The sequence below is a fragment of the Astatotilapia calliptera genome, chromosome 20, assembly GCF_900246225.1.
Source record: "Astatotilapia calliptera chromosome 20, fAstCal1.2, whole genome shotgun sequence".
NCBI lineage: Eukaryota > Metazoa > Chordata > Actinopteri > Cichliformes > Cichlidae > Astatotilapia > Astatotilapia calliptera.
In genome coordinates, this window is record NC_039321.1 from 17,123,426 (window position 1) to 17,137,272 (window position 13,847).

General features: G+C 36.3%; 1 protein-coding gene across 1 annotated transcript; it reads left to right on the forward strand.

Annotated features, from left to right (window-relative positions):
* The first annotated feature begins 205 nt into the window (after window positions 1-205).
* Window positions 206-13,057, forward strand: LOC113013436 (scavenger receptor cysteine-rich type 1 protein M160-like). Its single transcript, XM_026154325.1, has 19 exons — window positions 206-266; window positions 2,985-3,305; window positions 3,509-3,604; window positions 4,257-4,472; window positions 4,591-4,770; window positions 4,882-5,024; window positions 5,213-5,357; window positions 5,604-5,912; window positions 6,937-7,242; window positions 7,507-7,803; window positions 8,224-8,532; window positions 9,130-9,426; window positions 9,717-9,989; window positions 10,381-10,547; window positions 10,976-11,084; window positions 11,291-11,479; window positions 11,914-12,009; window positions 12,566-12,730; window positions 12,801-13,057. The coding sequence occupies exons 1-19, from the start codon at window positions 206-208 to the stop codon at window positions 12,983-12,985; spliced, it is 3,864 nt and encodes a 1,287-aa protein (XP_026010110.1). The 3' UTR covers window positions 12,986-13,057.
* Window positions 13,058-13,847: the final 790 nt, after the last annotated feature.

A 13,847-nucleotide genomic window follows, 5' to 3' on the forward strand; every position in this document is an offset into this window, starting at 1 on the left:
TTCGCAGCATCATAGTGAGTTTAAATTGAAAAGGGTATTGTATATGAAATCAGAGCACTTTTGTGTTAGTTTTCTTTTAGCCTAAGATAATATTTGTAACTTTGGCGCGTATGCTGCTCATTTCCTTTTTGGTGGGCGAAGCCACGGCTATATAAAGCCCAGCACATCGTTTGTCTGTCTCACTCTCAAGTCATGAGCTGTGGTGATGATGTGGTTCCTGCTCCTGTTTCTTCACATCGCTCACGTTGAGCTGGTGATCTCACAAGGTAAGTTTAGTTTCTTTAATTCTGGATGTTATTAATAGTAATAAATATTATTATGAATTTGAATTACGAATGAGTCTTTAAAATGTCTATAGAAATTTACGGGAAAAAAACTATAGAAATTAATAATTAATAAATAAATTAATTGATAATTAGCAGAGGTGGGACCAAGTCATTGTTTTGCAAGTCTCAAGTAAGTCTCAAGTCTTTATCCTCAAGTCTCAAGTCAAGTCTCAAGTAATGTCAGGCAAGTCAGAGTCGAGTCTCAAGTCACTGGTGTAAAAGTCCGAGTCAAGTCACAAGTCTGAAACTTTGAATTTCAAGTCCTTTCGAGTCTTTAAAAAAAACAAACGAAAAAATAATGTTGCAGTTATGCTAAATGTAAATATTAGACCATGTAATTTTAAAATCTGTGTTTTTCTCAACACATACAAAATAGTGAACTTAGAAAATATACACAAATTGTGAAATTGCACCTCTTTAAAATGCAGCTCAATTAAACTTAGCTCCAAGAATAATTTTCACCGACAGTTCTGAGATACGCTGCATGTTATTCTTGGATGCGGTTGTAGGACCAGCTTTAAAATCGCATGACAAAAATATCATACACATTAAAAAAAACTGTATCACCAACGTAGCCTGGAAAACATTTGCTAGTTAGATGAAGTCAGCTATCTCATCTTAGCATATTTATATGCATATTTATAATTATACGGTTCTTGGAGTGAGTGCATACACTCATGAAGTTTAGTAACTTCAGGTCACTGCAACAAGCCCAGGTACAGTTTACCGACGGATGGGTACAGGACCTTGAAATGCACCGTGTAGAACGAAAGACCATCGTACGTATCATAAGTTTACCAGTCTCACAAATTGTCGTCATAAATACACATTCGTTAACCGTTTATTAATATAACCTTTGAGCTCAACGGTAATTAATTAGTAGTGGAAATAATTTCTGGTAGCATCACAGAAATGTAGCAGTGACAATAATATTGTATGCTGTAATCGTACTGGACAATTAGTGATACAAAACAACTGTTTTATCCTGTGAATAAAAGTATATGTTTTTGTCAGTGTACCATAATAACAGAAGCGAAACGCAATATTGTGTCAGGACAATTTACTATTTATGCACAATAAATAAAGGAGCATAGCGCGACAATTTCTGTTCAGCGCCAGACTTGCTTGTAACCTATATCACCAATTATGTTAAGAAAAATGACGCATTAACTACAACAGCAGACTGACCTTTGTGTAAATGCTTGGAGCAGACTAACCTGTGAGCTGGAGGGTTCTAGGACGTTATATTTGATCTTTGAATGGCTGCAATCCAGTCGCCTCTTTGTTACTTCGGAAACATGGCTCGAACAATTTCTCTTCAATGTCATAATCCGATAACAACCGATCTCTTTACCCGTCGGCTTCCCGTGGCTGTCATGCGACCGGCTATTGCAGTTAATAATACAACGGCTTCTTGACATTTTTGTGTTTCTTTTTATCGCTGTGTGACTGATTTTAATTGAAAGCCTGCGTGCGCTAGTACCGCTTGCCACGAGTTCCCAGAATCCTTTGCGGTTCTACCCGTGAATGACGTCACATTTTCAATCTCTATATAATATGCGTGTTAAATTTTATATTTGGGGTAAAATATCAAGTCTTTTCAAGTAAACCGGTTCAAGTCCAATTCAAGTCCCAAGTCATTGGTGTAAAAGTCCAAGTCAAGTCACAAGTCTTAGAACATTTTTTCAAGTCAAGTCTAAAGTCATAAAATTAATGACTCGAGTCTGACTCGAGTCCAAGTCATGTGACTCGAGTCCACACCTCTGATAATTAGTATACAATATTAATACTTTAAAAGAGTTAGAATGTAGATTTCAAACAAAGAAAACAATCAGTGTTATTTGTTTACACTCGCTACAATATCTTTCAAAGCTTAATGTAAAAATTGGTCTTTTTTGTGGGGCTAAACATAAAATACAGAATGGCAAAAATTCACAACCGCTAAAAGCTTCCATTGCTAAATCTATGTATGTTTCTATTTATAAAGACGTATAAACAAACATAGTGGGAAGCATGGCGGTGAAAGAAAATACCGGGTTCCAATCTAGTCTGGCGTCCACTTTAAGCTTTTTTTTTTATTGTGATTTTTGCATAATCCTTTCTGTGTGGAGCTGGCACAGCCACCTGTGTCTGCATGGGTTATCTCTGGGTACTCTGACTTCCTCTCACAGTCCAAACACATACATGCAGTAGGTTAATTGGTAAATCTAAATTAACTGTGTGTGTAATGTAAACACGAGTTTCTCCATATGTTAACAGATTGGTGACCTGTCCAGGGTGTTATCTGCCTCTTTCCCCATGACAGCTGGATTCCGACCGCCCAGAAATTTTATAAGCAGAATTGTTTGGATTAAGACTTAATGGATTCATAATAATAATAATAATAATAATAATAATAATAATAATAATAATAATAATAATGATACACAAAAACAATGTGTTTAGAAATATCTTGCTAAATATATTACAATAATAAAGTAAAACGTAAAGGCATACAAAACAAAAAATTATTATTATTATTATTTTTACTTGTATTCAGATGTTATGGCACAAACAAAGGTTTAAAATTTTATCCTTTGCAGTTCCCAAAAGTAAGTCATGAAACAAATCATAATTCTTATAATAATACTTTGCTGTATAAACCTTGTATGTTCCTAGCTGAGGACAAACTGATTCTAAAAAACAAAGGAGGCTACCCATGTGAAGGCTACCTTGAAGTCTACCATAACAACACATGGGGTTATGTTGGGGATACACACTGGAGCAACAACACTGAAAAAGTGGTTTGTAAGAGCACTCACTGTGGGGAACCTGTGGAGAACCCAGTAATAGACATTCTTAAGCCTTCTGAAGACAGACCGATCTGGCTCAATGAACTGAAGTGTGAAGGACACGAGAGCGCTCTGTGGAAATGTAAACATCCTGGTTGGAACTACAGCCATTACCCAAAGCTCACAGTGAAAAAAATTACATGTTCAAGTAAGTTTTTCAGATTTTTGTTTCTGTTGTTTTTTTGTTGTTGTTGGTGGGCTTTTTTAGTGAGCTCAGTGACAATGACTCTTAGCTAAAGGTTGTTAAGGTACATTAACTATATTGGAAATGACTTGATAAGATCGATTGTGATGTTTGTTGGTTTTTTGTCTGTGTTTGTATTTGGCTGGTTTATGATTGTGCTCTTCAAGGTAATATCACAATAAGCCTGAATGGACCCAAATGTGCTGGAGCTGTCCAGTACTCCATTGATGGCAAATCGGGTTACTTTTGTAAAGACAGATTGGGTAAGAGTGTGATTCATTCATGTATACATTTGTAGGTTCTTTTCTAAATGTTAACTGTACATAACTTCAGAGGAGAAACAAAGATAACTTTTTCTCAGTAAAATGCAAATGCAGTAAACAATACACAGCAACTTAGAGACAGCGTTTAAGATCAGCGTAATGCAATTATGGTTAAATAAATTCTAAACTAATGTCAGATAGTTTTAAATTTTAATTGACTCATATTTTCCAATAATGGTTGTAATTAAGTTACTTATTAAAATATCATTCAGTGAAGATTTTCACTAAGACAAATAATGATGATATATTTAATGTATAATCCCAATCGAAAATAAAAATGAAGATACTTAAGGAAAGTTACTTTTCACCATTGATACTTTTATATTCAAACACTATAGTCGCAGAATTAGAAGCTTCAACATTGTCTTGTTAAGCCTGAAATACTAAAGTATCACACTAAAGACAATCTCTTTGTGCTAAATTATCAGATTCATGCTACTATCAAATATCTTCTGTGTTTCAAAGGACAGAAGAGTTCCACTACTGTGAAAGATTCTTCTTGTTATTTAATGGTGTACTACTTCGATCACATTTTAAAATGTTGTACACTATTTTTGATTAACAAAGAATATATAATTCCTCTCTCTTAAAGAAAAAAAAGAAGCCGATCTTCTGTGTAAATATCTCGGGTGTGGTGAATTCAAAGAAATTCTTACCTTAAAATGGATGGATAGTGAAAGAAGCTCATCAAAGATGGAGCTCGATTGTTCAGCCTTTCAAAATGCAGACCCAGATCATCTGTGGCAGTGTGTGAATGGCAAACAGGACAATTCAGCATCATGCAAACCTGTTTCTGTCATATGTGAAGGTAACACACAGACACACACACACACACTTACACATTATGTAAGCCGATTTTAAAGCTGTGATAAAAACTGTTAAATATTAAATATGGTGGTGAATTCAGAAAGTGTTTTTATGAACAGGTCATACGAGATTGCAGCTCAAAGGAAATCCGTCAAATGTGTGTTCTGGGCAGCTGGAGAAAGAAGAAAATAACAACTGGGTACCTGTTCAACAGGACAACTTTGATTTTGATGTGTGCCAGCAAATGCACTGCGGTAACTCTCTCAGCCCAAACAAAAACCTTAATGTGACATGCACAGGTAATTCAACACATCTATATTCCAACACAAACAACTTCCAAGCAAACACTTCACACTGTGAAACTGCTCTCTCTCTCTCTCTCTCTCTCTCTCTCTCTCTCTCTCTCTCAGATGAAGTTAAAGTAGTTCTGAAGGACAGCAAGTGCTATGGTACAGTTAATATTGAAGTGAATGATTCAGTTAATCCTGTGTGTGCCTCCACCTGGACTAAAACTGAAGCTGAATTGGTCTGCAAGGAGCTTGGATGTGGGGAAGTGAGTTTTCAAGTTTAGTCAACATAAGTTACCTGTTGTTCTGATACATGGATACTGAGCGTTCATGTATCAGAAACTGTCCATACAGCAGTGCTACTGGATTTATTGTGATAAGTGTACTAACGTGCACCATTAATACTGGATGATTATCAATGAAATAACATAAACTCATAAATGCTTTGTTCTAGCTGATTTATACTGAAGAACATCAGAATTCAGGAGGGATAATGGACCATGTGAGCTGCAAAGGCAGTGAGTCCTCACTGTGGCACTGTCAGGCTCAGCATGGCAAGAACATCCAGTGTTCAAAACAACCTTATGTGGTGTGTTCAGGTGAGATACAGCAGTGGAAATGTACAGAGTGGCTGCTGATGGCCTTTGTCTGCTTTTATAATGGGATTTTAAATCCTGCAATAAATTCTATGTCGAGAGAGAAAATGAGTTACTTCATTCAGTGAAATTGTGACATTGTTAAATTCTGATTAAATTTTCCCAAAATGTGTTCAGTAAGAGTTTAATTTAATGTATTTATTCTTTTTGTGTTTCGTGGCTGATAAATCTCTTATTGTCGTGGTACAGACAGTGTGGAGGTGAACCTGGCAGATGGTCCTGGAAGATGTGCTGGAAGATTGGAGATAAAGCATGAGGGCCAGTGGAAGAAAGTTCCTGTAAAAGGATGGACAGACGCTCAATCAGCAGCTGTCTGCAAACAACTGCAATGTGGGGAAAAAGGCAAAACTGAAAAATTCAGTCAGGGTTCTGGTAGCTTCCTGTCAATAACGTGTCCAAGAAATAAGAAGATATCAAAGATATCTGAGTGTTTAACAGAAAACTCAAACAACCAATTTTCGGATCGGGAAACGGAAGCAGCTGGAATCACCTGTGAGGGTGAGTGTTATTTTTTTTATTTCTCTGCCCTTCAGTGACATCAACCAGAAAAACAATTTCCTTCCTTAAAGGAAGGCTTTATGTCTATATCTTTGGTCTTTTAGTTGCTGAACAAGTCACAGATGATATTGGTGAAGATGGATCAAGACAGGAAAAGCTGCAGACACACTAAAATATGATAAATTGTTAAAACCAGGAAAACAACATTTTCGTTCATCAATGTCAGTCAGAAGAAAAGCTCAGCTTAGTTAACTTCACTTTTTATTCCTACAGCTCCTTCAGGCTCAAAAGTCCTTCCATGCCTACAATTTAATTTTCATTGTTCATTCCATTTTAACATTTTTTTTCTTTAAAATACTTGACTGTTTACACAAATATTTAATTAAAAGATTCTTTTGGCACAGTTACATGCTTAGTAATGAAAGTCTTACAGACAATGCTAATTTTTACCTATAAATAGAGATAAAACTAAGCACATTTTAACCTTATAAACGTTAAATTGGCCAAAAATTAAATTCGCCAGTAAAAAACAGTTGATTCAGAATGCTGCAGCACAAGTACTGACATGGACTAACAGTAGAGAGCAGATTTGTGATTTATTGGCTTCTCTTCATTGGATCCCTAGAACAAATTCCCTCTCAGACTACAGACTACTTATGGTTCCTAAAAGTGGAATAGAAGGCAGAGCTTTCAGCTTTCAGGCCCCTCTTCCTCTGGAATTACTTCCCAGTTTGGATTTTGTAGGCAGGCACCTTGTCTACATTTAAGATTAGGCTTCAAACCTTCCTTTTTGATAAAGCTTATAATTAGTGCTCAATAAGGTGACCCCGAATAATCACTTAGTTATGCTGGAATAAGCCCAGACTGTGGTATATCTCCATTCAGCTTCTTTCACCAAGTATGTATTTATGCACCACTTTCCTATTTTTGTGTCTATGTCTTTGTGAACCACTGACCTTTCAACAGGTAGACGACCTGCACAGCCACTTACTGTGTATCATGTTTCTCTCTTTGTGTCCATCAGGTCACAAGGTGGTGTTTTTAAGTGGAACCTGTTCTGGTCACGTGGGGATAGAGCATGGCAGAGAAATCTACTGGCTCTCTGGGTCTAAAGAGACATGGAACCAAGAGTCTGCAGACACAGTGTGTCAGCAGATGCATTGTGGGAACGCTTCCAGGTTTTCTTTCAATTCTAGGGCTGATATGATTAATAAAGTTTGGAAAAACTCTTTTAGCTGCTCATCCAGAAAAAAGTCTCTTTTTGAGTGTAGCCGAACTACACCTCTGCCTCCTGACCACCATAATTCTACTGCTTATGTGAAATGTTCAGGTAATGTGAAATATGAATGAGTTAAAGTATAAAACTAAGAATAAGGTCATTATGGAATTGATTTATTGTGTCACAGAAGAGACAATTTATTTATAACAGACTTTACCTTTTAATGTCCATAGATGTACATTCACCTCCTTGTTTTCTCTCAATCAAATTTCTACTATTTTCTATTTTTTCAGAAACCTAGCTTGGTCTAAGAAGTTGTGAAATATCCGCTGATACTAGTTTCCTCTTAAATTTAACTTTTTCATGTCACAACAGGAAATATTGAGATGAGGTTGACGAACAGCTGCTGGGGAAAAGTCAGGATTCGTGTAGAAGAGAAGGAAGGAGATATGTGTGCAGACACCTGGACAGAAGACAAGTCTGTGAAGCTGTGTGAAAAGCTGAACTGTGGGACGCCCATAAAAGCCCACAACAGTCCCAAAGATGGTGATATCCTCTTTAAGAGTTTACACCCGACAAATCAGACTACTGACCTGACACAGAGCATCTTTGTCAAAAACCAGGACAATGATAAGTCCTGTAAAGAAAAACCAGCCTATGTTGTTTGCTCAGGTAATTGTTTTTTTAAAAGTAATTTTATATTACAAAAATATAATAAATGTCATAACTTGCTTTTTAAAAAGTTTCATTTTCAACTGATTTGGACCCTTTGGAAAAAAGTGCCAGTTTTATTGGTTTGTTGATTCTTCAGTAACTAAGTTACAGGATAACAGAATGTAAAAAACAAACAAAAAGACATAAGTCTGTTTTTAAATGTTCCTTCAAATGTTTTAAAAATATCTTTTTAAATACTGTTTTTATAATTAAGCTCATTTGTGTTAAAGAAGCAAATATAAATCTTTCTGAAGCTATCAGACTGAAATTCTTTACACTAAGATGATGATAGTTCTTGTTGCTTAAAATTCTAATTAAAAATAAAATAAGACTATTATAAATATATGGTATTATTATTTTTGTTTTGTTTTCTTGCAGGTAGTGTCAAGCCCAGATTTAGCATTCCCAGTTACAAATGCTTTGGAAACGTAGAGGTGGAGTATGAGGGGAAGTGGATCCCTGTGTGCGAGGATGCTCTCAAAGACACTAACAATGGAAACACCATCTGTCAGGAGCTTAAATGTGGTGATGCTGTGGAGACTCTTCCCTACTTTGGACCTGCACCAGCAGAGAAATTAGCCATTTCAAACCTAAACTGCATTGCAAATGCTAACAGTCCATTATCTGCATGCAGCAGTATTACTGCTTCTACAGCTGCCTGCAAACACAGTGGCCTCCGATGCTCTGGTGTGTATAATGATCTTTGTGTCAGCAGTTTCTGAATTATTCTTTGCTCCTTCAGCCTAATTTTAAAATAAAGGCTTTGAAACTGAATTGAAATTGAAACAAACTGAGACTAGTTTGTATTTCAGAAAAATGTTGAGATAAAAATAATGCTGCTTTCAAACTTTGACATGCTCGCCTTCAAAGGTTACTTTTAGTGAAATAAAGGTTAGAATGTTAACATCCTCACCTCCATTAATGATATTTGTTCTACTCAGTTTTACTCTTTTCTTTTCTGCTTGTTGTCCATGTCACCAGTACGGCTCTGCCACACAGTCTGACTCACTTAATGTCTGGAATCAGCTGGAAACAGCTGGCCTGTGCAGTCTGATGGTTATAGAAATATTGCTGTCATCAGTTGTCATCTCTTTGTTATCACTCTATAAAATCATTTTATTTACACAGCAGTCAGAAGGGTAGCTAAACTTCAAAAGTGTAAAACTTTAAGTTGATGCAGGATCATAATGTCATTTCTGTGTGCAGAGTGTGTTATTTATATCATTCAGATCCTGTTGGTTACATCATGTTTTGTGAACTTTTTATTTCTCTTGTCTGTCTCAGAATGGAGGACGATGGTACCTGACAAAAAGGCCTGTAGTGGAACAGTGTTGGTTCACTGGAGACAGGGACTCAGTGCTGTTTCCAGAGAAAACTTCAATGAAACTGAGAAGGAAAAGCTTTGCCAGAATATGGACTGTGGTGGATACCAATCAACAAATAAAATCCACCCCCAAACAATTGAAATAGATTCTTTTTGGAACAAAAGCTTCAGCTGTGGTGAAAATCCAGGAAGCATTTGGGAATGTGAAAATAAATCCACACCCTCAAGGAAGGAGCCTGTCTTTATTGAATGCAAAAGTAAGATTTATATCAGCAGGACTGATCTTAAATGATCACAGACTTTTTACATTTGCACTGGAAACACTGAAGAGTGAAACAAGACACTCGGAGTGTGAAGGAGAATTATTCCAGATACACTGGATAAAGTAACAAACCAAAGCTAAAAGTGTTAAATGAACTATTTGATTATGGACTTGTGCTTCATATTTTGACTTTGCAGTGCAGAGAAGATTAACTGATCATTTCTACCTCAGCACTTTATGTCTTTATCAATACTTGACTGCAGTGTTTATTGCTTTCCTTCCCAGAGGAGCCCAGTGTCAGCATTTCACAGGGCTGCCGTGGGGAAGTGAGGATAGATGGCGTTCCAGTGTGTGCTAGTAACTGGGATCTATCCTATGCACACAAAGTTTGCCAAGAAAAGCTTTGTGGCAATGCTGTCTTCATTGAATCCAAAGCTTCATCAAAGGGTTCAGGTAACATTTACCATGTCAGCTGTGAAAAGTACCATTCCATCATTGGCCAGTGCAGGAGGACTAAAGGAAAGTGTGACAAAAATGTGGTGTTCATTACTTGTAGTGGTAAGTGTGAGTCCATACACCTCTCTTTCCATAAACTCATCCCTATATACAGTACATACATGTATGTCCTCTCTTAATTATGGTAGTATTTTAATTCATTATCTTGGGGTAATTGTTACAGGTTTTTGTTTTTTGCAAAAGGAAACATGACAACGACATTCTCAAATTGCTTATGCCACTGTTAAGGAACTTATTCCAGTTTCTGTAACAATGACCATTTGGCTTGTTCATTAGAAAAGTCATCTCAGAAATGTAAAAAATGTACAAATTATTTTTGTTCATTTTTTAAACACATTATGAACGCAAGCAGATCATCTCTAACATCATATTTGCCAGACAGAAGTGGATGAGCTTGTTTCCTTCTTTAAACACAGTTTCTTTGCTTTTACAGAAAGTGTAAAGTTCCGCACCGCTGAAAAACATGGAGGTGTCCTTTATGTCATTTATCGAGATAAGTGGGAAAGAGTATGTCCATTTAATCGTTCCGCAGTGTTAGAGAGAAAGCTCTGTGAAGAGATTAAGAAAGAAAACCATAGCATCTCTACGGAAGACAAACAGGTAAATCTTTACATTCTGTTTCTTGAAACCGGTCACTAATCTTTCTCGTATGCTACAAACCAATATCATGGACAGTTTCCTGGCTCTGTGTCTCAGTTTATTTAAATCTAATAATGAAGAATGGAATGTGATTTTTATATTATTTAGGTTTATGAAATGGAAAGAAATGTATGGGAGGTTTAGCTGACTAAATACAAAATGCTCAAAGATTTTTAAGTTAAAAACTTACTGGACACTTTGCTGACACAAAGTTGCAGAAACGTAAAAGAAATGGACTGTCCTACCTTTGGTTTGGACTTCTAGTGACTTCTTTTGCTGTGTGTTGCTTTGATGCTTCAGTCAGGCCTGCTTTTTACTGCCAGAGATATTTTAGTGTTTTTTGTTCTGGCTGTATCACTAAATGTGAAAAAGTTTAAATTTGATTCAAGATAAACTTAGAAACAACACTGGAGTTCACTGATGTTACCATGGACATCAAGCGCTCTGTCAAACAATGTTCCTGTGAAAAAGTTTCTCCAGCTACAATCATTTGTCCCGGTAAGAGAATTCATGAATCCTTTCTTAATATCTTCTATTGGTTTCAGAAATATTCCTTCACATGTTTTGCAGAGAAGAGACTTTTTTTAAAATCTGTAACTCTGAGCTTACTTACCTTGAGGTGGTGCAGATAAACATGATGAACCAACTACAGCTCTCACTGTGACTGGATCCAGAAACACCTAAGTGGCTTTGCTTTATTTCAGGCTATGTGAAACCGACTCCCACGCCAACATCACCCTCACCACCCCCACCACCCTCACCAACCTCACCACCTCCTTCTACATCCATAGCACCTATTATCGTGGGTGTGGGATTTCTTCTTGTTGTAATAATTTTGATTTCTGTATTTATACGATTTTGTGTCAAGAGAGCCAGGAAGTCCAAAGTTTCATGTGAGTATATTTATTACATGGCTTGTTTCTCTTTTAACAAATTACCTTAGAACGTATCAAAAACTAAACTGAACATGAGATCCATCCTCATCATCCAAGTTTAAAGAAAAAGGCGTTGGAGGCTTTTTGCCACAAGAGGGCAGTCTTTCAGCATACTGACTGAATTCTGACTTCAGACAGCATTTTAAATAACACAGTCACTGTTGCTGACTGAACAAGCAGCACATTAGCAAAGTCGAAGATTGCTTACTTGATTGAAAATGTACATACAAAACGTGTAGAATTACCCAAACCTGTGCGTGTGTTGCGATTTTCCTTGTCTTGTGTTGTACCCTGGTACACTGGTACATCACTGGTTCAATAGCACAGTGCATTGGTTAGACAGCTGTAGTTATGTACTCTATCAGTAAATGTGTAATACATTAATCTTTCAGCAAAAATGCTGCCTGGGAAAGAACTGGAGTTTGAAAGTGGGGAATATGAGGATGTCATAGACAAAGAAAATGAGATGGAAGACCTCAGTCATGGTAGTGTGTCATTTATTCATTCATTTGTTTATTGATTGATTGATTATTTTGTTCATTCATTCAGTTTTTTCATATTCGTGTTATTAATCCTAATCAAAGTCTAGATTTTAGTGTCATTTAAACATAACTAAAACTCATTATTTGTATTGTGGTAATGATGTGGTAATTTAAGAAGCAGTAATACCTAAAACACTGTTATACTTTACACTGATAATATTAATCATTATTACATATTAATACACCAATTGAAGTTATGTCTACTTAATTGCACTATGTCATCAACTTGAGAGGTTCTGGCTATAGAAATGAAAACCTTACCTGAATTAAATTTGGCTTTACTTTTTGATGTTGTCTTCTTGCCTTGAGCTACTGCTTCTCCCTGATGTCCACTTAAAGGTGCACAATTTCCCTTTCAGCGTGGGCCTAAACAGAGATATAAAACAGATTTCAAATTACTGCACTAGTCAAGGTTCCGTTTTCATTAAAAATATGCACATATCTGAGATGTGGGCGTTTTGGGGGAAACTTTTTTTGTGTTCTCATGTTATTTTTCATTCAGGAGTCAGATCAGAGGCGGAAATGATCTCAGAGAAAGATGGGCAAAGTGTTTCCTCTTTACCTTATGAGGATATTGAAGCAGATGAGGCTCGACCCCTGACCTTCTCAGGCACGACTGCTCCTGCTGCCCGAGACATCAACGTTCATGAAGGTGTCCATAATGAAAGTACTAGCACTATCACAGTGTTTTGACTAATCAATGTTTAACATTTGCAATCTGATTTTCTTTGTGACAGATGGGGTGACTTACGAAGAGGAAGATTCACAGGAAAGTTATGACGACATTGGTATGATTACTGAAACTGCACAGACTACACCAGAGGTTCACAACAGCTCCCAAACAATTGATGACTTAAACACAGCAGCCCCAGGATTGGTGGAGAGAGATGAGGACTACCTAGAGCCAGATGTGGATGGGTGAGCCAAATATGGCTTTAGCACCTACTTAAAAAATCAGATCATGTAAAATTTGCCTTCCTTAAATGATATTATTTTAAATGGCTAAAAGAAAATTCAATTTGACCCAAAACCTCAGTGTAAAAAGTAGCAAAATCTGTCTTTTGATAAAGTTTGGCAAAAAACTTGAAATGTATAATATATAAAAAGAATGTTAAGTACTAGTATTCTATCTTTCTATTTTTTTGTTTGTTTGTAAACCTATAATTGAATGTAAGGTTTTTATAAACATCCTTACAGTGTTTCATATGTAACATTTATTATAATTAAATCTTTTATAATTATTACATTTTTAGGTTTGAACCTTTAAGTACTTATAGTGATGCCTCAGAGACTCAGGAATTTGGGAAATGGTTTAGATGTTGAGTATCAAACTGTATGTTATGTATGCTATATATAGTTTGATACACAGCACAATAAGCCGTTTTATCCATAAGATGTCGGTTTTAGAGTCTCTGAAGTTCTAAAACTGAAAATAAAATGTCCCATTCTTTTAGGTTGTTGACTTGTTTGTTTGTTTCTTTCTTTCTTTCTTTCTGTCTTTTTTAAAATCAATGCTTCGATTCAGAGTGTTTTGAATAAAAATTCATTATCACACAATTTAATGTTCTATGTAATAACTTAATAATTTCTCCTGGTGATCAAAGCTAGAGTCATTGCTTGCTACCAATGTTAACATGAATAAGGTCATTGCTAAGGCACTGACAGACCAGCTAGCGCAGCTATTAGAAGACCACTGAGAAGAGAGACAGCGATACAAGCAAGGGGACTAATTTGTAAGCAGTGCCCCTCATATCTCGTGTAAGCATCACATCTAGCATCCCTGT

Coding starts and splice junctions, on each gene's coding strand:
- LOC113013436 (XM_026154325.1), top strand. CDS start 206: ATGATGTGGTTCCTGCTCCTGTTTCTTCACATCGCTCACGTTGAGCTG. Junction 267..2,984: donor TGAGCTGGTGATCTCACAAG/GTAAGTTTAGTT, acceptor GTATGTTCCTAG/CTGAGGACAAACTGATTCTA. Junction 11,480..11,913: donor CAGGAAGTCCAAAGTTTCAT/GTGAGTATATTT, acceptor TTAATCTTTCAG/CAAAAATGCTGCCTGGGAAA.